The sequence below is a fragment of the Aotus nancymaae genome, unplaced genomic scaffold, assembly GCF_030222135.1.
Source record: "Aotus nancymaae isolate 86718 unplaced genomic scaffold, 86718_ANA_hifiasm-v0.15.2.pri h1tg000040l, whole genome shotgun sequence".
Classification (NCBI taxonomy): domain Eukaryota; kingdom Metazoa; phylum Chordata; class Mammalia; order Primates; family Aotidae; genus Aotus; species Aotus nancymaae.
The window spans coordinates 30414682-30438720 of NW_026988454.1; the positions used below are offsets into that span (position 1 = coordinate 30414682).

The window sequence follows — 24039 nt, forward strand, 5'->3', positions numbered from 1 at the left end:
GGCTAAGCCTTAGCTTCCCCAAATGAAAAGGCAGGGATTGGAAATGGCCTTTGCAGTCGCTTTCTCTTTTAAAAATGTCAGGCTCCAAGACACCTACGTGAAGTCTAAGATGGTAAAACAAAGATTGTGGTTCGGCTGTGGCCTAATGCAAACTTTCGCAACCCCAGGATACTGAAAAAAACTGGAAGAATTGCGGAATAGGGTGCCAGGCTGAAAGATGTTAGCCTTTGCATTCAATTTCTTCCCCACCCAGAAACCCAAGTCCCGACAGCTGAGCGCCTTGGGTGCAGCGCCTGAGCCCGCCTTCCGCAGCTTCCCGGACTTCGCCCCGCCCCCTCCCTCGTCCCGCCCCCTCCCTGGTCCCGCCTCCCGGCTACGGAAGTGACGCGAGGCCGAGGCTGGAGGGCCGCGGCGGGTCCGCCGTCGCTCCGGGTGGGACCCGGCGTCAGTCGGTAGCAGCATGGCTCTTCTCGTTCTCCTGACCCTTGCCATGCAGGGTGTGAGCCGCGCTGAGATGGGCACCGCGGATCCAGGGCCGTCCTCAGGTACTTTCGCTCGCGGCGGGGCTGCGGTCGGTCGGGACGGGAGTGACGGCGGGATCCGCCCCAGTCGGGAAGCCCCGCCCCGGTTCTCCGCGGTCGCCCTCGCCCGGGACCCCCCGCGTCGGGTCCTGAGCTGGTGACTGGGACGCGAGGCGGGATCGCGAGACCGGGTCCCCGTGGCTTGCACTCGTCGGTTACCTTTCTCCTGCCTCTACCCTGGTTGCCACCACAACAAATCACGCCTCTTGTTTTTGCGGCTCTTGTAATCCACTTTTAAATACGATTATGCGCCGCAGAAGGACGTTGCCGGTCTACGCGGGACAGCGTGGTCTCATAAGATTATAATACCGTCTTCTTGCTGTACCGTTTCTCTGGTTAGATACGCAGATACTCACTAGTGTGCTGCAGTTCGTTACCGGCAGTGTTCAGTGCAGTAACAGGTTGTACAGGTTCGTGGCCTAAGAGTCCTAGGCTGTGTCATCTGGGTTTGTGTAAGTGCACTACTGCCCGAAGAAATTGCCTAAGGGGCCATTTCTCCATTTCTCAGAACGGATCTCCGTCGTTAAGTGACGCATGACAGTGAGCGTCGTGGTCAGCAGTGACATCGCGCTCTCAGTTAGTGGCTTAAATACTTGATGCTTAGCTTAGAAGTGTATACATTCCATCGCCAGCTGAGAAGTAAGTGGCAGTAACTTGTTTGTCTTAAACGTCTCAGTCTCGAAGTGGTGGATTGAGAGCACTCACTAGTAGGTTTGTCTGGCAGTAAGTCTTCTTAGAGATTAGTTCTTCGGAGCATTTTATTTCCACCTGCTTATTGACATTTTCTAGGAAACAGATGTTGAGGATGGCTTTTCTAAAACGCAGAGTAATTGTGATTAGGAGCTCCAGTGCAATCAGTAAACCTTTTCCATTCAGTTTTTTATTATATCATGGTTCATGATTCATACGAACTTTGAAAGGTCCACGTTTTGCTTCTGTTTTCACAACAGTCCTCTAGAGTAGGCGTTTTTTGTCTCTCTCATTACGTTACGGAAATTGAGTTACGGAGAGGTCTGCCCAACTGGCAGAAAGGTCATGGCCACTCTGGGGAGCTGCTCAATTTGGCTCCAGAGTCCAGGTTCTTAACTGCTTTGCCAGGATCAAGTCAGTTATCTATACGGACAATTGCAGTACTTTGCGGTAAGAGCTTGAACTTAGGAAAGCAAGGTGAGGTGCTTGTGTCTTCCAGGGAAGTCAGTAAAGACTTCACAAAGGTGACACCAGGAACCAGAGGTGCAGAGACTGAGGTGCAGAGGTGTGATAGAGCACGTTGAATTCGTGGAATATTAAGCGTTTTATTGTAAACTGTGTGTAGGAGAGGTTACAAGGGGAGATAGGTTAGGTGGAGAGGCAGGAACCAAATAATGAATTGCCATTTATGTGTACCAGCAAGAAACCTAGCTTTACTAATAACTTAAACAAAAACAGGAATTTATTGTTTCAGAGAAGCCAGAGTTAAACAGAAAATTAGAGATGCCAGCTGCGTCTCAAGAAGCTAGAACCCAGGAACCCGCTGCTAGGACTCTCCATTTCTTATTTCGAACTATCTGGATATTGACTGCTTTCCACACTTGGCAGGAATCATAGATGCTGATAGCTTCTGGGTTTTGACATCTCACTGCCTCCTCCAGGGAAAAGCTCTGATTTGCCTAGCTAGGTTAAGGTGTCAGCTTGCATGGGAAGGACATTCTCGTAGAGGGTGGGGTTAGGGAGTTACCAGAAGAAGCAAAATAGTGTGCCTGAAAGCAGCACAGGTGTTGAGCCAACAAAATAATACACGCACTCTGCTTCGCAGAAGTCAGTCATTACTAACGCTGACATCATTGGATTATCTTACAAAGGGAAATGATTTTATGCAGGATCGGTTATGCCATTTAGAAAGACCAGTCATCTTATTACATAGTTTTAGGGTAGGCACAAGGCCCATTAGGAGTCTGCTGCTTACATTGGAGTCAATTAGAAGTAGTTTAAATGGAGAAGAGGACAGTTAAAAGGAACATTTAGAAGGAAGAGTCAGTAGGCCTCTGACTGGATGTCAGCAGAGAAAGAGATCGTGCTAGCTCAGGCATAGTGTTAAAACAAGTGCCAGGCTCTTCCTTCTGATTACAGGGCCCTCCTGAGCATGTGACCCCTATGAGTGCACAATTTGCACGTCCCTGTAGCCTGCCCTGGGAGGAGGATTGCCTGTCTGCCTCCCATGAGAAGATCAACTGTGGCCTTCTATTTTCTGCAGAAACTCTAAAATTTGTCTCTGCACCTCTGGCTCTAAAACTGGGGTCACGTTTGCGAAGCCTTTACTGACTCCCCTAGAAGAGATAAGCACCCCTGCCTTGCTTTCCATTCATTTCCGGGAGCCCTCTTTTTAAAGGGCATTTCTAACACATTTCTCTAGATTTTTCAGTGCATTTCTCTAGATTGTATTGTGCCCCCTGTTCTTTTAAAGTTGATTTAAAACAAAAAATCTCAAAGTAGGAAGAATCCCACAATGCTATGGCTCTTGCTTAGCTTCCTAGCCTTAATTCTTACTGTTGCTAAGCTTGACTATATAGTCAAAGTTAGTCTTAGGTGAGAGGACCTGGTAAGAACAGGGAAGCAGACAAGAGAATATGGTGATATAGTCAGTCTTCAGGAAGTCCAAGTGTTTAGGAATGTATTGTTTTACATTCATGGGCTTTCATTAATATTTAAGTGAAAATAAAATCTATGTGTGCCACTTAATAATCAGTAGTATTTCATTCTTCATGCACTTTTACACTTAAAAGTGGTATATATATTTTTAAGTGAATCAGAGTGAATTGGCTTTCTTCATCCAGTTTGGTGTCCCACGCTAAGTAATAGCTGCAGAGCCAGATGGGACTTTATACCAACTGGAAGGCTTTTCACTGACTTTATACAGTTTATCAGCTATGCTTCCTACTAATTATCTGACTTTAGTATCCTAATGCTCTGGGTACTGTTTAAATTTTTCATTATTATTTTTTTGGATTATGTAGTTATTTCAATGATTCAAAATACACAGGATAATATATTTTAATTATATTTATTGAATGGGGTATTAAATTTTCTTTTTCATTGTATTCTGATTCATGATTCTTACAGACTTTGAAAGGACATTTTAGTTCTATATAAAAGAAAATGGGCTGGGGGCAGTGGCTCATGCCTGTAATTTTAGCACATTGGCAGAGGGATCACTTGAGCCCAGGAGTTCACGAACAGCCTGAGCAACATGGCAAAACCTTATCTCTACAAAAAAATACAAAAATTAACCCTGTATGGTGGCATGTGCCTGTAGTTATAGCTACTGTGGAGGCTGCGGTCGGAGGATCACTTGAGCCCAGGAGGTCAAGGCTGCAGTGAGCTGTGATTGCACCACTGCACTCCAGCTTGGGCAACAGAGCAAGACTTTGTCTCGTGTGTGTGTGTGTGAAAACCTAAAGAAGAGAAAAGTAATAGTTTTAAACAGCTATCTTACAAAATTTGGCAGCATACCAATAGTGCAGTTGCTTTACAAACTAGATGAGTAATAATGGTTTAATTTTGATTGAACAAAGAATCAAAAATGAGGTTTGAGCCAGAATGATTTCCTGACAGAAAGGAATTGGTTTACTTGTAATTTTCTTATTAAAGGGATGTCTTTATTTTAGATTATCCTGATGCACAGTAATCAAAATACTAGGTATCTATTTTAGTCTTGTGCATTCTTAAGAAGTTATTCATTTTAATACATTGTTCAACTTTTGAGTGGCCATAATGTAATTGAGATAATGTAATAAAATCAGGAAATGTTACTTGAAGCAGGTGCTTGTGAAGTCACCAGAAAATAATCCTCTCCAATTCCAATTTAAATATGGAGGTTATTTACCCCTTATTTTATTAAGTGATCACAAAGAGGTTGGAAGCATTTTTCTTAATTAAAACCAAGAAATCTTTGCATATTGTCAAGTCATTATATAACTTTTCTAAGGCTTTGTTTTCTCATTGGTAAAATATGTATGATAATACTGTCTCCCTCATGGGATGGATGTGATGATTACCTGAGAAAATGCATTAAAAAGATGTGCACATTGTGTGTCTTATACTAAATATTTAATACATTAGGGATTATCATTCAATAATGTGCATTACTATTTTAACAAATATATCTTTAAATATTAAATTGTCTCAGTCATATGTGAGAAATTGTGTTGGCTTTTAAAAAAACAAACATAACTAGATCAATATGAGAAATTTAAAATAGGCTCAGCAGCAAACTCATTCTTCCATCTCTTAAAACAGACAAAAATGTTTGCTTTTTGTAGACCGAAAAGGCCTGCATTTTTTTAAATTTTCTAAATTATTTCTCAATTCAGAACGAGTTAGTCCAAAAGAGAATTAGTGTTGAGAAATGATGTCTCTCAGGGACTAGATTGGTCTGGTCCAGTCAGAATTAATGCCAAGCAAAACCCAACTAGATGAAATTGGATAAGTAAGAGAAAGAATAAAGCCCTAGATTTTAAGTCAGAAAAATGGCTGAGCAGATATTTATTGGATAAGCCCCAAGTTGGTGGTGGTGTGAGGGAAAAATATAGGGGAGGTTAGTTACTTACAAGTTCATTGCAGGCCACTATGTGTTATGCCTGGCTCTTTAAAAAGAAAAATTCCAATTAGAAGATTTCTATGAACACTTGAAACATCATGTGCAAGAATTCTCAAAATGTCCTTAGGCAGCTTAAATCTGGGGGGTGCGGCTCCTTGCTAAGGAGAAACTTGGAAAGCATTAAGAAAAATAGCCATTTTATCAGCACTGGAAGCCATTCTGGAGGTAGATTGTAATCAAATATATCCTGACAGAAATACAAAGGCCTTGATTTGGTACTTTTCATTTATTCAGTTTGGATTTCTTATGCTGGTTCTGTTTGCCATGCAGACGAAACTTTTATGACAGTCTCCATTCGTGTCCCTGTATCTTTAACATGGTGAAGGTGTTAGATCTTTTCTGAGAGTTGTTCTTTTGGAAAAGATCCAGATCCTTTAATTGGGAACATTTGTTTTTGAGTTGTAGTGTCAGAGGACTTAGATGCAGAACAACAGTTTACTTCATCCTCACTTTCTTATGCTTCTCAGTGTGCTCTTCCCATGGAAGAGGTTGGTGAGCAGGCTGTCGGATGATTTCTGCAGAATCCATAGCCCTGTTGCACCACAGGTGTACATACCTTGCATACAGTCTTTGTATACTTGTATGTTAAGATGGGTGATGAATTCTTCGGGCTGGTTTTTTGTGTTTTTTTTTTTAAGAGGCACAGATGCTTTTGGTGGTTACAGGGTGGAGCACAGATAGCAGGCCTGGTTCCTGTCACCCATCTATGCAAAGGAAATGGCCAGTGTCCTCAGACTATACTCTGCAGGTATCTATAGTTTGCCATCCACCCTACATTCACCAACATTTGTTGCATAGCTGTCACAACTGCTATTTTTGGTCCTTTATGACATTCCCATCATCCCGTCGGTGGCACTGCTCTGTCACCTGCTGATCTTCCCTGGTCTTTTCTGTGTCTCTTTCTCTCTCTCTTTTGGTATCCTGTCGCTTCTGGCTTATCAGCTTTCTGAGGAAACAGTTGGCTTTAACCAGAGTCCTCCTTTTTTTCTGCATTGTGATTAAAGTGTTAGGAAAAATAAATTCTTCTCTTCTTTGTTTGGTTTTCTTAAATTCTCAACTGTGAGTTCTAGAGGAGTTCTGGGAATTAGATCTTAAAATAGCTAAAGTTTATTCCGGATAGTATGCAGATGTAATACACTAAATAATTCTGAGCCCATTTCCAAAAGCAACATGAGTTACACAAAACTGTCTATCCCGGCACTTTCAAGAGATGAGAAAATCTGTAAGATTATCTTATTTCATGAAATCACTCCAGTAGGATCTTTTCTTAAGCCCCAGAGATAATAATACTCTTTTGCTCTTTCTACATATATTTTTACTTACATAGTGTAAATGTATTAGAAGTTTATTGTGAGCCTTAATTAATTTAATCTGAATATATAGCTATTTAAACCTCACATTACAAAATTCTGAAGCTTAAGAAAACTGCTTATGTCTGTGCTATGATTTTGGCAATGACAACAAAGGCAGGTGTCTAATAACCACATAGTTTCTCTTCTGGTAGCATTAAAAACCACAGGTTATATCTTTTGGTGTAAATTTATAAGTTTTTCCTTTAACCTAGTAGTAATTTCTTTTTGCTATAAACCATTGAAATCTCTCCCTCCTACCACCTGTCTGTCTTGCTTTGAAAGCTATGATTTAAGTCCTTGTCCTAGTCTAACCATATCAGGCTTTTACTTAAATTATGGGAAACATACTTAGATTCGCATTAAAAACTAATCTAATGCTGCAGAAGCCTACTCTTGTTTGTAGTTTTCCATTGTGTGGTTCAGTAGCCCCTTCCTAAGTACAAATGCATTTTGTTTGATATTCTAGTATGCAGATTGACTTCTATATGCCTTTTTCTCAAATACAGGAATTTCAGGTTGAGTATATACTGTTAATAAAGCCATTCCTATTGGAAATAACTAAAAAGAGGACCTTAAAAGGAAGTATTTCCTTAAAAGGATTTCCAGTCTTGGAAACCAGAGGAAGGAGGTCCTTGCCTTGTAGTGGCAGAAAGCTTAGTGACATTGTAGCCTTCAGTGACACCAACAATAGAGACTGTGTCTGAGGAGCTGTGTGATCTAGCTCAGGAGGTGTCCAAGCGAAGTGCTGAAAGTACTATGTAGTTTCTTCTTGCTTCTTATAGTAACATGTGAGACTTCGCTCAATCATGGGAAGAACTATTAAAAAGAAACCAGGACCTCCTGGTTTGAAAATTCTCAGCCTCTCAAGAGGCAAAAAATGCTATAATGAAGAAATGGCCTCTGAAGGAAGGCTCAGATTTAGTATGTTTTCTTAGCCTCAAGTACCTCTCTTATCTGGTTGCAAAGGTATGTTTATATGTATGATTGTTATTTGATATTAATGTTGATTCATTCCAGGTGAAGAGGGTGACTTTTATTTCTACCTAAAACATGGATTGTAAAGTATTTGGGTTGTGTCAGGAGGTTGAGATGCAAACATGCAACATGCGATAGAAAAAGGGCCCTCTTAAGCCTCAGTAATCCCTGCTGTGAATTGCTTTGGGAACTCTACCAAAACCAAAGAGCCAGGGCTACCAATGGCAAGTGGCAAGAACAGTGCTTTTGGGCTCATCCTACAAGAAGTTGCTTAGAGAACCAGAGATGGCAGGTACCAGCAGCCTTCAGTAGCGCTTCTGGAAGCAGAAGGAGAAAAACTGTAGGTGTCTGGTCACTGGCCACAAAAAGGTCAGGTTAGTAGTATGAAGTATTTGAATCTTGAGACCCTCCCAGCTTCATAATCTCTACCTTTTGGCCCAGATTGTTACACCATTTTGGTAAATGATATAGAAGTTAGTTACTTTGGCAATAACCAAATCTAGTCCTTTGTTTGAGGGGAGCCATGAAATACGCTGGTTGACTATAAAGCATTCTGTTGTTAAGTTAGTTTTTCCTCCTAAGCTTTTTTTTTTTTTTTTAAGAAAAACACTAAAATTGTAAACATACAAAGCAGGGTTCATCAGCCTTGGCACTGCTGGCATTTTGGGCTATATTATTTTTTGTTGTGGAAGCTGTCCTGTGCGTTATAGGACATTTAGCACCCTTGGCCTCTGCCCTCTAGATGCCAGTAGTACCTCCCCCACCCACTTCCTCTCCAGGTTCTGAGAACCCAAAATGCCTACAGACATTGATGCCTAATGTCTCCTGGGCAACAAAATCACTTCCTACAGAGAACCACTGTAATAAAGGAAAAAATAATCAAAAAGAAAAAAGAAACGATGATAGCATTTAATTGTCCATGAGTTCATATTATTTACCTAAATAACTATTGATCCATGTTCTGCTTTGAAAACATAATATATGTGTTAAGGAATTGTAAGTTAAGGCAATATACCAGTTTGGTCTTGAATGTTGGAATTTTTGTTTCAGAGAAAATATGGTAGATTTTCCTCACTTGACAGATGAGGAAATCTGAAATATTTAGCAGTGTAGCCAAGAAAGAACCCAAGTTTATTAATGTTTGACCCAGGGAGTGCTTTTCTTATTTAAGCAGTCTGCTTGATGTAAATATAAATAATTATCATCATCATTATTATCATCCAAGGCACTTTGAAAAAATATAAACTTCTGGCTGTCTCACAATTTTTGAGGATGCTTATAAAGTACGTTTGGAAGCCACTGTTCTTTCCACATTGCCATTCATTTATTTGTTTTAATTATATAAGTAAATCATGTTTAATAGAGTCTTCCAGCTAGGTAAGATTGAGTAACCATAAATTTGAGGTCACATCGCTAACTGTATACATTCATGTTTATCTATAAAGAAGTGAAGGGAGAAAGGAGAGGTGTGTGTGTTCAGTTTTCCAAGCGGTGTTGGACAACTTTTTACACTGAACAGTGGGGAAAAATGACTACTTTTTTTAAGAGAACGGAATGCAGTGACACAGTCACAGCTCACTGCAGCCTTGACCTCCTAGGCTCAAGCAATCTTCCTCAGCCTCTCAAATAGCTGGAGCCACAGGCACAGGCTTCCTCACCTGGCTTATTTTTTAATTATTTGCAGAGACAGGGTCTCCAACTCGTGAGCTCAAGAGATCCTCCCACCTCAGCCTCCCTAAGTGTTGGGATTACAGGCGTGAGCCACCACACCTGGCCCATGACTACTTTTAATAACTAGATTTTGGTAGTGTCTGATTAGATGTTAAAATGACTTCTGTCTGTTATCATACATGACTCTTTCAAGTCTTACCAACAGATGTTTTCTGAAAGGTTTAAAAGAGTAACAACAAGAAGTGTTGTGTATGTTTTGTAAAAAGCTCTGTATGCCCCAGAGAGCAGAATGTTGATGAAACTGGAATGTGTGGCTTCTTTGTTCAATCTTTAGGTATCTATTCCTATACTATAGAAAAAGTGTTGAAGGTGTAATAGTATTATGTGTAGAGTTGAGAGGTTGGTGGTACTTTAGAGTGAAATTGGCCATCCTTAGTGCAGCCATTTCCTCTGCAGATGTTTGTATTAGTCTGTTTTCATTCTACTAATAAAGACATACTCAAGACTGGGAAGAAAAAGATGTTCAATTGGACTTACAGTGCCACTTGGCTAGGGAGGCCTCAGAATCATGGCAAGGGCAAAGGGCACTTCTTACATGGCAGTAGCAAGAGAAAAATGAGGAAGAAGCAAAAGCAGAAACCCCTGATAAACCCATCAGATCTTGTGAGACTTATTCACTATCACAAGACTAGCACAGAAAAGACCAGCCCCCGTGATTCAATTACCTCCCCCTGCATCCCTCCCACAACACATGGGAATTCTGGGAGATACAATTCAGGTTGAGATTTGAGTGGGGACACGAAACCAAACCATGTCATGCCGCCCCTGGCCCTTCCAAATCTCATGTCCTCACATTTCAAAACCAATCATGGCTTTCCAACAGTCCCCCAAAGTCTTATTTCAGCATTAACCCAAAAGTCCACAGTCCAGAGTCTCACCTGAGACAAGGCAAGTTCCTTCTGCCTATGAGCCTGTAAAATCAAAAGCAAGCTAGTTAACTCCTAGATACAATGGGAGTACAGCTATTGGGTAAAATACAGCCTTTCGAAATGGGAGAAATTGGCCAAAACAAAGGTGTTATAGGGCCTATGCAAGTCCAAAATCCAGTGGGGCAGTCAAATCTTAAAGCTTCAAAGTGATCTCCTTTGACTCCAAGTCTCACATCCAGGTTATACAGATGCAAGAGGTGGGTGCCCATGATCTTGGGCAGCTCTGCCCCTGTGACTTTGCAGGGTACAGCTGCCCTCTCAGCTGCTTTGATGGGTTTCCGTCGAATATCTGTGGCTTTTCCAGGAAAGCTATCAGTGGATCTAAGATTCTAGAGTCTGAAGGATGATGGCCCTCTTCTCACAGCTCCACTAGGCAGTGCTGCAATGAGGACTCTGTGTGGGGGCTCCAACCCCACATTTCCCTTCCATACTTGCCTAGCAGAGGTTCTCCACGAGGGCCCTGCCCCTGCAGCAAACTTTTGCCTGGGCATCCAGGTGTTTCCATACCTCATCTGAAATCTAAGCAGAGGTTCCCAAACTCCAGTTCCTGACTTCTGTGTACCCTCAGACTCAACACCGCGTGGAAGCTGACGATGCTTGGGGCTTCCACTCTTGGAAGCCACAGCTGGAGCAGCTGGGACACAGGACACCAAGTCCCTAGGCTGCACACAGCCTGGGGACCCTGGGCCTGGCCCACAAAACCACTTTTTCCTCCTAGGCCTCTGGGCTTGTGATGGGAGGGGCTGCCATGAAGGTCTTTGACATGGCCTGGAGACATTTTCTCCATGGCCTTGGGAATTAACATTAGGCTCCTTGCTACTTATGTACATTTCTGCAGCCAGCTTAAATTTCTCCCCAGAAAATGTGTTTTTCTTTCCTAATTCATAGGCAGGCTGCAAATTTTCCATTATGCTCTGCTTCCTCTATAAAACTGAATGCATTTAACAGCACCCAAGTCACCTCTTGAATGCTTTGCTGCTTAGTAATTTCTTCCACCAGATACCCTAAATCTTCTCTCTCAAGTTCAATGTTCCACAAATCTCTAGGGCAGGGGCAAAATGCCATCAGTCTCTTTGCTAAAACATAACAAGAGTCACCTTTGCTCCAGTTCCCAACAAGTTCCTAATCTCCATCTGATACCACCTCAGCCTGGATTTTATTGTCCACATCGCTATCAGCATTTTGCACAAAGCCATTCAACAAGTCTCTAGGAAGTTCCAAACTTTCCCACATTTTTCTGTGTTCTTCTGAGCCCTCCAAACTGTTCCAATCTCTGCCTGTTACTCAGTTCCAAAGTTGCTTTTCATTTTCAGATATCTTTTTAGCAACACCCCACTCTACTGGTACTAATTCCCTTTATTAGTCTGTTTTCACGCTGCTGATAAAGACATACCCAAAAGTGGGAAGAAAAAGATGTTTAATTGTGCTTACAGTTCCACATGGTTGGAAAGGCCTCAGAATCATGGTGGGAGGCTAAAGGCACTTCTTACATGGCAGCAGCAAGAGAAAATGAGGAAGAAGCAAAGTGGAAACCTCAATAAACCCATCAGCTTTCATAAGACTTATTCACTATCATGAGAATAGGACAGGAAAGACCAGCCCCCGATTCAATTACCTCCCCCTGGGTCCATCCCACAACACATGGGAATTCTGAGAGATACAATTCAAGTTGAGATTTGGATAGGGACACAGCCAAACCATGTTAATGTTGAATACAATCTATATTATCAAATATTGAAAATTCTAGTGATGAAATGAATTGAGGATTATTGTTACAGTAGCCAGTGCATTTGATTATAAAATTTCTATTATGGGAATGTATTGCTTCATGCTGTATTTGTGTTTCCTTTATATTGCAATAATGTTTCCATAATTTAAAATGAATCAGAACTCTTCTATAGATTTTTCAATAAAATTAATTTCTAGATAACTATTCTTGATTTAAATAATTTTGGTATCCTGGTGAATTCTACTGTTCTTCAAATATGCCTATCTGACTAATGTGGCCTCTTATAATAAGGTTTTCCAATGTTAATGTAACTTTCTTACAATTGTCCATTTTACTTTTTGAATCTCTTACAGTACCTATACCAACTAATGTTACGATTGAGTCCTATAACATGAAACCTATCGTATATTGGGAGTACCAGATCATGCCACAGGTTCCTGTTTTTACCGTAGAAGTAAAGACCTATGGGTGAGTGTCACTCTTTTATTTATCCATTTTATTCCGTTTTTGTCTGGGTCCCTGCAAGTTCGGCAACCGTCTGTTATTGTTTTATCATCCTTCCCACATGGCAAAACATCCTGAACTGCTTGTAGATGTCCAAAAGTGCTAAAGATACAAATTCTTTGCAAAATATTTCTTGAGTCTTACTTCCTCTTCCTATCAGTATTGAAGTAGAGAAACATCACTAACTTCTGAGATTAGCATGACAAATAAAGCTAATAGTTACTATGTCATCTTCCTATAGTGTATGTACTTTTTAGTAGAACAATATACATTTCAAAAAAAACTTTGACAACTGTTAGTTTTTGTAATGTGCTTAATCCCATAATTAACGTGTATACTGAGGGAATTCAGAGTTGTTTAAAAAGTATTGGTAGTACTTCTAACTAAAGAGTAAGGGCTTCCTACTTTCTCTAGTGTCTCCATCCTATTCTTACTCTGCTCTTTCTACCGCTCTGTGCTGTGAATGAAAAGCAAAGCATTTCATTGATAACAATAAAAGTTGATAACAATAAAAGTTATCTTTGGGTTTTTTTATTCTTTTTAGTTATAGAGACTGGACTGTTGCCTGCACCAATATTTCTCATCGTTATTGTAATATTTCTGACCACGTTAGTGATCCGTTAAATTCTCTTTGGGTCAGAGTTAAAGCTAGAGTTGGACAAAAAGAATCTGCCTATGCAAAGTCAGAAGAATTTACTGTATGCCAACATGGTGAGTAGAATGTGTACACATGTAAATTTTAAAGAGGAAAATATTTATACATGTCTTCTGTGTATATTTGCTTTTATTAGCAGTTGCTGAAAATTATCACAGCAATGCTTAAGAAAGATTTGGAGGAATTTAGGGAGTCAGTACAGGTTGAGCATCTCAAGTCTGCAAACCTAGAATGCTCCAAAATCTGAAACTTTATGAATGCCAGCATGGCACTCAAAGGAAATACTCGTTGAGCATTTTGGATGTTCAGATTTGGAAAGTTCAGCTGGTAAGTATAATTCAAATATTCCAGAATCCAGAAAAAGACTCAGAAACTGAAAACACTGCTGATCTCAAAGATTTCAGATAAGGGATACTCAACCTGTATGCTCCCCTTCTTTCAAGCCCCACAAAATAGGGCTAACAGGTGGCCATCACTTTGCTGCTTCTAAGCCAAATATATGACATTTCCACTTCATACAGATAACGGTCTGTGCTGCCCAGCTGTCCTCTGCACCACCCTTTCCCTTCCCATCTTTTGTCATTCATTTCTAAGTTATATTCACTGAGGACTTTGGCAGCTAACTCTTATTCATAATGCCTGGGGGAGTTTGAATACCACCTTAATACATTAAAAAATTGTAGAGTTCCTTATTCTCTTCAGCCACCGTGATTTTTAGGTCTTCACTCTTCCAGCATCCCACTCACATAGTGTACCCGATGTTTACTGTCACCTCAAACTCTAGAATCTTTAGTGCCAGTTCCTATTTTCTTACTTTGACATCCTACCTTAGCTCTCAGACTCTCACTCCTGGGTAAAAGAAACCTTTCGTCACTTGACTCCTTCTTGGTCTTCTAGCTTTTGGGTACCTTCTCTTCTAGCTTCACTTCCTTGCTCTGCTGCTGCCTTTCAGACTGTGCCTCCTTGATCTCTTCTACAGGCTGTTCCTCTCCTTTAAATACTTTTCTTTAAATACTTTTCTTCCCCAGAGTCCACACTTTTGTCATCTGATTACCACACCATCTGCATGTTAGATTTCTTTCCATACAGATTTATCAAGGGCCTACTATGTGCCAGAAAGTATACTGGTCCTGAGAATATGTTGATGTGTGAAAACAGACCTGCCTGGCACACAGTGAATATGTGAAGACTAGGTAAATGGTTCACCAACAAACTCAAACATCAAAGACCTAATAAATATGTATTGAATAAGTTCTGATTTTTCACAGTAAAAAGAGTTTTGGTTAGGGATGATAACGAATGCCATTTCTGAAACGTTTTTTAGAAACTAGGGTCCTTAATCCACAAAAGCAAAGATAAAGGAAAAATTACTTAATAGAGTTTATATTATGTGAAGTCTTTTTTTAACCAAAATCTATAACTATTTTTGTTTACAACTAGAAATGAAATTACACTGCTAAAGAGGCAATTTAGATTAAACAAGAGTACTTCTTGCCTGAGATTTATGAAACATTTGTTTGTTAAGGACACTTAGTCTATCTTCTAAATATTTGTGGAGTGATTTAAATGTGGTTCTGCTTTAGAACAACCAGAACAAAAAAAGAGTAGGTTGATTTATAGATTCTGGTAATTTTATGAAATGTATCATGAAGTTCCAAGGCCAGGACTTACTGTACTTCCTCCTCCTCCTTCCCCAGGAAAAATTGAACCACCTAAATTGGGTATTAGAAAGGAAGAGAAGCAAATCACGATTGACATATTTCACCCTTCAGTTTTTGTAAATGGAGAAGAGCAGGAAGTGGATTATTATGATGAAATTACCTGTTACATTATTGTGTACAATGTCTATGTGAGAGTGAACAAAAGTGAGGTATGTGTTTCTGTTTCAGATTTTTCATAATGGGAATTCTTGTGTAGCTAGTAAAAGTTGTTTCTTTCTGTAGTGTAATGAAAATAGAGTGCTTATAAATATTCAAGCAAGACTCACAGAGCATAGATTTTGCTAAGAAACAAATATGTGGATGCTATTAAAGCAAAAATGATAGGGAGTTAGTCACTAACACTGACCACATGAATACATTTAAGTTTTTATTTGCTTCATTAAGTGGAATGGCCCGAATCTAGGATTTTTCCCAGTACACCTCCATTGCTCCACCTGTTAAATGAGGATTTTCTTCCTCATTGGCGGTGATGTAAAGTAATATTAGCACTTCTGTCTCTCACCAGCTAAATTCCTGGTACTCTAGGAATAGAACAAATGAACATTTCTTAGTTTAACAACTAACAATAAACATTCCTGCAATTTGAGTTTTTAAATTTACAGTCTTTATAAGGAATATTCGAACAGATGCATAGTATCGTGCTATGCTGAAGTAACAAGTTGACTTATTTGGTATCAAAGCTATTTTTAGACACGTTCAACATCAGTCATGTATGTTTTTTTCAGTTGTTGGTCAGGACTAATAGGGTGATTTTTTTTTTTTTGCAGATTAAAAGAAGCTATGCATTTTCACTGTTTTCTTTTTCCATCCAGATCCCGTATAAAGTATCCACGAAGATGGAAGATGATTGCAATGAGATTCAGTGCCAGTTAACAGTTCCAGTGCCCTCACTGAATTCCCAGTATTGTGTTTCGGCAGAAGGAGTCTTAAATGTATGGGGTGTTACAACTGAAAAGTCAAAAGAAGTTTGTGGTACCATTTCCAATAGCAGCGTAAAAGGTAAGTTCTTGCCATTTTTTTCCTTAATATAGAGGGAGCAGTAATGAAAATAGGATCATGTGGAAAACAAATTTATTTGCAGTTTCAGAAGATCTGTTTTAACAATATTCAGTTCCATTAGTTCCATTCCTTAGAGAAATTCAAAATTAGAAATAAGGCAGTTTCTCACTCATTAAAAGATGTGGAACAACCAATTTGGAGAGCCATGTGATGGCTCCTTGACCCAGGAAAGAAAAAAATCATAATAAGTACATAAAACTGTGCAAATGTTTACATTTCAGGATTATAGATTATAAGTCAGTTTGTTACTTCAGCATAGCAAGATGTTATGAATCCACTAAAATGTTCTTTATGGGGATTGAAATTTAAAGACTGAAGAGCAGGAACCTTCATTGATTACAACTGTATGGCATGAACTGGACAGAGACTTGTGATTAATATCCAAAAAAGTATATAGATGGGTTTAAATAATGGATAATGGGTCATTTTTATAACATTTTATAATAATTAATTTTATTTCATCTTTTAATGTGGGAATGGGGAGATATATATATATATACACACACACACATACACACTAGAACTTGAACTTGAAAACTGACTGTTACTCTCAGCTGTCAGTTACCTTAAAAAAGTTTGGATTTTTCTTTGCAGTTATGAAATGTAAGTGTTCATTATAGATAATTTATAAAATATGAAAAGCCGGAAGAAAACAAAACGATCTGTAGTTCTATCATGCAAAAATACCCCATTATTCACAGTTTGGTATTTTCTTTAGTTTTTCTACATAGACATGATCATATTGTATAGTGTATATGATTTTGTGTATTGCGTTAAGCATGTATTATAAATATTTTTCCATTTTATTTCAGATACTTCATTAATATTAATGTCTGTAGAATATTTCACTATGTAAATTATATTTTTATTTAATGTTTTATCATTTTTGAACTTTTAAGATTATAGGAGTTTTCACTATGATAAATCATGCTTTGATGATTATCTTTGTGTATATGGTGTATATATATATATTTTTTTCTTATTAGGATTTTTTTAGACTATATTTCATAGGTTTAAAACTTTACTAAAATTTTATGATATGAGTATATTTTTGAAGAATGGAAATATAGGCTGCAGAGTCAGAACGAACACCTAAAATTTAATACTAATAACTTCAGGCCATTACATGACGGTTTCAAATAGGTGACTTAAAGCAGAGCAATGCATTTTATGCTAATTTTCATTATGCTATTGTAAAAATAAAACCCTTAATAATGCTCAAACTTTGAAATAATGCAAATGCCCCAGATTTGTTTGAAGCCTGAATTCTAAACTGCACTCATGCTCTGGCCACACGGTGGCATCACGGTGGCTCCTGAGCAGCAGCCCCAATGCCTTGCAGCCAGCACTTGCTCAGCCCGTGGCACTTCTAACACAGCACGAGTGTTGGTTTTGTAGTTGTTTTCTTTTTTACTATTATAATGAGAAATGCCAGATATGGGTGAAGGGGAGGAAGGCAGCAAATCACACTGCCACGTATGCACCTAAGCAACAACCTTGCATGTTTTTCACATGTACCCCAAAACCTAAAATGCAATAAAAAAAAAAAAAAAAAAAAAAAAAAAAATAATGATTTAACTTTTTCACATCCTGTAGTAGGCATAATAGAAGCATTCATTAACTTGTAACTTCCACAGTTAGAAAATTTGAGATAATAAAATGCCCTAAAGGATGCCAGACATTGCCACAATATGTAGAGTGTTGTTAATCTGGAAGAGAGGACTGTAGAAAAAAAAAAAAGAAGACTAAAGATTGTGCTGCAGAAATAAAAGCAGCATTTGAGCAAAATACACAATGGTGACTCTAGATGTATATGCTTGGAAACAAATCTTTCCTATTTTATATTATTTATGTCTGATTTATAATTAGGAGGGCTTTATTCTTGTGCAACATTCCTGTGTGTGTGTACATCTGTGAAGCTTTCTAAGTATTTGCAATTGTGAAATAAATAAATATAATAGAAAATTCTGAGGAGTGTGGCTAAATCATTTTAAGAGCTGTAAGCATTGCGAGAGCTTATTTCTAAGAAGAGATTTTTTTAAATTCTTTTTTTGCATTTTTAACTAAAAGAAATGCATAACCCTGGAAACACACTGTATGTAGGGCTGTAAGGAAATTACTGTGGAAAAGCTATTTTTACTATATTGTGTCATAGCAGAATAGTCCCAGAAAGTTCTAGAATTGCACAGCTGGAAGAATCATATTGCTATCTAAGACAGATACCTAATTTTGTTACTCAAATTTCCTAATTTTTGCTATCTTCAGTGTTCTTTAAAACTCTAGCCATATTAACTAATGTGTAAATCTATTCAAGAATGGCACTAAAACTTTCTGATAGATAATAGCAGTATTCCATCTTAATTGTAATTTGTGATTTTTGCCTTTTTTAAAGGTTCTCTTTGGATTCCAGCTGTGGCTGTTTTACTATTTCTAGTACTTACCCTGGTATTGATCTATTTTTATATTAAGAAGATTAATCCATTGAAGGAAAAAAGCATAATATTACCCAAGTCCTTGGTAATGTATTTAATTTTTTTTATTATATACACTAAAATGATCACTTGAACCTTTTTTTGATAGTTTCTTAAATTATGTTTTTAAAGTAGAATGATGCTCAGCAGCATGTCACCTGCCATTAATCAGTCAGTCTACCACACATCCAAAACCACATACTGTGTCTTTTGCTCTGCAGCAGTATTTTTAATTCTCAGGGCAGAAACACAGTAAGACATTTCTCTTAAAGATCTTAAAGTCTAGTGGAAAGAAAATATAATTATATAATGGATAGATAGTGTGATAGGTTCAAAGGTAAAGGTCTATACATAAGCCAGTGAAGACTTTGTCCAGCTTTGGGGGTGGGGTTAGTCGTGGTTTTTCCAGAGGCAATGTCCGAGCAGTCTTGAGTGACATACAGGAGGAGTTTATTCAGTCACTAAGGGACAGAATGTGCCAAGGTCCAGAGCCAAAGATAACAGAATAGTATCTATTTGAATGAAATATGACAGGAATAATATCTGTGATGCTCAAAGGGCACATTAAAATTTGCTATAAAAAAACTATCTTTAAGTAAAGTGGATAAGAACTATCAACAGTTAGTGGTCAACTCAGAAATGAATTGTAGTATTTTATCCTTAAACACAACGCAACCTTGCAGTATGCCATTTTACATGCACTAGAAAAGGGAAAAGAAACCCGGATATCCAGTAGTACCAGCAGTAATGGATAAATGTGGTGAAAAGTAATCTAGCCCTGGTAAAAGGTAAAGCACACAGTGGGTATTCAGTGGAATAGTGCCCTAAACATGCCATTGCCTTGATGTAGTCACTCCACTCTTCTCTAAACTATAAGGAAAGAATTTCATAAATAAAAAGATGTGCAGGATATTTAACATGTATGTTCTATAGCTAGAAAGAATTGGAAACATTTCAACATCTGCTGTTAGAGAAATTATCAGTACGAAGAAATATGAGCCACTCAAAATTATAATGATGAAGGCAGGTAATGAGAATATTACTTAAGTAGATGTGCTCACTTTGCAAAAATGATATGCATACATGTGGAAGGTAATTGTATTAGGGTTTTCTAGAGGGACAGAACTAATGGAATATATACATATATATTTAAAGGGGAGTTCATTTAGTATAAACTCACACAATCAAAGGTCCCACAATAGGCCATCTGCAGGCTGAGGAGCAAGGAGAGCCAGTCCAAGCTCCAAAACTAAAGAAGTTGGACTCTGATGTTGGAGGGCAGGAAGCATCCCATATGGAAGAAAGATGGAGGCTAGGCCAGTCTCTCCTTTCACATTTTTCTGCCTGCTTATATTCTAGTTGCACTGGCAGCTGATTAGACTGTGCACACCCAGATTAAGGGTGGGTCTGCCTTTCCCAGCCCACTGACTCCAATGTTAATGTCCTTTGGCATCACCCTCATAGACACACCCAGGATCAGTATTTTGTATACTTCAGTCCAATCACGGTGATACACAGTATTAACCATCATGATAATGTACAGAAAGCAACATCTATTAATAAGTTATCAGGTGGCTTTTTAAAAATCTGAAAACTTTGTATTTAATCTTACTGTAGTATCTTTCATTAAAAAGAAAAGGCAACCATCTGTTCACCTGTTACCCTACATGTGCCGTTTGGTGGTCCATTACCTTTAGACCTTTGTTTTTTTGAGGGTAGGCACTTAAGCTTAACAATGTTTTATCTTTAATCGATCCATTTTTCTCCCCGTAGATCTCTGTGGTAAGAAGTGCCACTACAGAGACAAAACCTGAATCAAAATACATGTCACGCATTACATCATACCAGCCATTTTTCTTAGAAAAGGAGGTGGACTGTGAAGAGCCATTGTCTCCAGTTCCAGACATGCACACCGAAGACAATCCAGGAAAAGAACATACAGAAGAACTTTCTAGTATAACAGAAGTGGTGACTACCGAAGAAGACATTCCTGACATGGTCGCGGGCAGCCATCTGACTCCAATAGAGAGAGAGAGTTCTTCACTTTTAAGTAGTAACCAATCTGAACCCTGCAGCGTCACTTTAAACTCATATCACTCCAGAAATTGTTCTGATAGTGATCACTCCAGAAATGGTTCTGATACTGATTCCAGCTGTCTGGAATCCCATAACTCCTTATCTGACTCAGAATTTCCCTCAAATAATAAAGCTGAAATAAAAACAGAAGAACAAGAGCCCATAACAGTAATAAAAGCCCCCACCTCCTTTGGTTATGATAAACCACATGTGCTAGTGGATCTACTTGTCGATGATGACGGTAAAGAGTCCTTGATTGGTTATAGACCAACAAAAGATTCTAGAGAATTTTCATGAGATCAGCTAAGGTGTGCCAACTTTGAAGTCTGATTTTCCTGGACAGTTTTTCTACTTTAATTTCATGAAAAGTTTATGATCTCAGAAATTGTATCTTAGTTGATATCAACCAAATGGAGTGACTTACTTTAGATAAAAGTCTAAAGAGGACGTTTGGCAGTCTCACTTTTGTCAAGACATTTTTTTTTTTTTTTTAACAAAAAAGCATTGTAACTTACAAACCTTTACATCGAGATAGGCTAGCAAGATCAGTGAACAGTATCCAGTACTCCTCGTTCTTAGGTGAGCAAGTGATGTCCCAAAGACCTTTGTAGCCACTTTACTCTTTTTCTTTTCTCTGCCTTGGTATACCATTTGTTTTTGTAAGTTTTATGTATACAGTAATACTAAGTGCTTAATTTCAGAAGAAATTCTGCAAGCTTTTCAAAATTGGACTTAAAATCTAATTCAAACTAATAGAATTAATGAACTGTGTAAATAGAAACTTTTTTTATGAAACATTACAGTTAGAAATTTTTAAATAAAGAATTTTAAAACTCATTTTTATATTCATTTATTCAAGCACTTAGGCAATCTTTCATAGTTAAGCAGAATATTTTTATATCTACTGCTTGTTTTCATGCATTAATGCCATAGAATTATTTGATAATTGTTCATATTTAATATTTAAAACAACACTAAAAATAATATTTTAAAATAGTCCTTTTAGGTCTGTATTTCAGTGTTTAACACCCAACGTGCAGAACACTGTTCCAAGTGGTTTGAAAAGAAAAGATTTAGCTATAGAGCATGTGGATTGAGGAGTCCTTAGTATAAAAGTGGTGAGCAGAACCATGGAAGTAGATGAAGGAACCTTGAGAATTACATGGTGTGGAAAGAAATCCCCAGTGAAAGGCAAACCAAGAGTTAATATATATGTATATGTTACACAAGGATTTCTTGGAATTACTACGAGGATAGAAATATTCAGAAATAAACATGAATCTGTGAATTAATAATGGACAAAAAATTGAAATACAATTTACATGAGTAAATTAGCAAAGAAACCATATTTCTTTGGTTTCTGGAAAGATTTCTCTTCATTTAAAAATGCAAGTTACAAATGAGATATTAGTGAGAAAAGTAGTGGTGTGGTTTGCAGTGAAACTGGTATACTCACTTATTTCGTGGGTAATGTCTTACGAATTGCTTTTTAAACTGATGTCCCAGTACATACCACATTCCACAAAAGTAAATATCCTTCAACAGACTTTGATCTCTCTTGTGGGAAAATTACAAAAAAAATAAAACTTTACATGAACAATGCACACATTAGAATGGGAAAAGCAAAAATGTGAAAATAATTGAAATAGCCAAGGAAGAGGTGATACTGCTTCCCAAAAGGATTATACCAACATATACTCCCATCAAATGTGAATGAAGTACCTGTTTTTATACCCTAGCTGATTGACTTAGATCAATCTTTAATCTCTATATTCTGTAAGTAAAATACTTTATACATTAAATGCATTTCATTTCTTTAATTAGTAAAGGATCATGTTTTCATATATTTTCATGCCAACTCATCTTGTTCTTTGTTCATTTTTTTATGGGCTGTTTTTATTTTTCTTACTGACTACCCTTTATTTGCCATGAGTTACAGAATTATAATTTCTTGCCTTTTGAATTACCACACAGATGTTTAAGATGTTTATAAAGTCAAATTTATTCATTTCCTTCCATTTTTAAAAAGCCCTTCCCCTTTCCCCAAAAGATAAAAGTTTTCAGCCATGTTTCCTTCTGGTCTTTGGTGGTGATTGTTTTACATTTAATTCTTTTAACTATCTATATATTTTTTTTCATATAAGGACAGAGATAGGGATCCAGGTTTACTATTTGTTTTAGTTTCCTACAGCTGCCATAATAAACTACCATAAACTTGGGTGGCTTAAAACAATACAGAAATTTGTTATCTCTCAGTTCAAAGGCTAGAGGTCTGAAATCAAGGTTTCAACAGGGCCACATTCTATCTGAAAGCTCTAGGGGAAGAGCACCCCTTCCTAGTTTCTAGTGATTGTTGCCAATCGTTGATATTCCCTGACTTACAGCTGCATTATTTCAATTTCTGCCTCTTCTCACCTGGCACTTTTCCCTGTATGTTTCTGTGTCCAGATCTTTTTATACAGACATGGGTCAATTGGCTTGATTAGACCCACTCTAATCCAGTACAAACCCCTCTTAACTTGATTATGTCTGTAAAGACACTGTTTCCAGTTAAGATCACATTGATAGGTACCAGGGATTAAGACTTCAATACATCTTTTTTTATTTTTTTTTATTTTTTTGAGACGGAGTTTCGCTCCTGTTACCCAGGCTGGAGTGCAATGGCGTGATCTCGGCTCACCACAACCTCCGCCTCCTGGGTTCAGGTAATTCTCCTGCCTCAGCCTCCTGAGTAGCTGGGATTACAGGCACGCGCCACCATGCCCAGCTAATTTTTTGTAGTTTTAGTAGAGGCGGGGTTTTACCATGTTGACCGGGATGGTCTCCATCTCTTGACCTCGTGATCCACCCGCCTTGGCCTCCCAAAGTGCTGGGATTACAGGGACTTCAATACAGGACTTCAATACATCTTTCTGAGGACATAACTCATGTATTTCCCCTAACAAATTAGTTATCCCACATACTATTTATTAAATTGTCTAACTTTTCTATGCTGATTTCAAATATCACAGGCCAAATTCTCAGCACTCCTAGAACAGTCTTGTTGTTCAGTCTTTTCCTGTCTGTGTATCACACTATTTTAATACACCATGCACTAGGATATATTTTATTTTATTTTGTTTTTTTTGAGACGGAGTCTCACTTTGTCACCCATGCAGGAGTGCAGTGGCACAAACATGGCTCACTGCAGCCTCGATCTCCTGTGCTCAAGCAATCCTCCCGCCTCAGGCCCCCAAGTAGCTAGTGCTACAGGCGCACATGATCACGCCTGGCTAATTTTCTGTATATTTTTGTAGGGACGGGATTTTGCCACGTTGCTCAAGCTGCCTTCAAACTCCTGTGCTCAAGCAATCCGCCCACCTCAGCCTCCCAAAGTGCTGGAATTACAGGCTATTTTCACTTTTGAGGCTTTACTGAATACTTTCATCCAATGTTCACTCATATTTCTTAGAAATAATATTTTTCAGGTGAACTATAACCTGAGTTTTTTTGGCTAGTTTTCCCCCAAATGTTAAACTCCTTTGAGATTTATGTTGGCATTGTGTTGACTTTATAAAATGTTTAGGAATAACTAATATTTTCAAGGGTTAATGTTCTGCAAGAATGGAGACTATTTCTCT

General features: G+C 38.3%; 1 protein-coding gene across 1 annotated transcript; it reads left to right on the forward strand.

Moving 5' to 3' along the window:
• Positions 1–392: 392 nt before the first annotated feature.
• IFNGR1 (interferon gamma receptor 1) lies at positions 393–21256 on the forward strand. Its single transcript, XM_012474478.3, has 7 exons — positions 393–545; positions 12287–12401; positions 12982–13148; positions 14790–14962; positions 15626–15812; positions 18265–18389; positions 20117–21256. The coding sequence occupies exons 1-7, from the start codon at positions 461–463 to the stop codon at positions 20714–20716; spliced, it is 1452 nt and encodes a 483-aa protein (XP_012329901.2). The 5' UTR covers positions 393–460; the 3' UTR covers positions 20717–21256.
• Positions 21257–24039: the final 2783 nt, after the last annotated feature.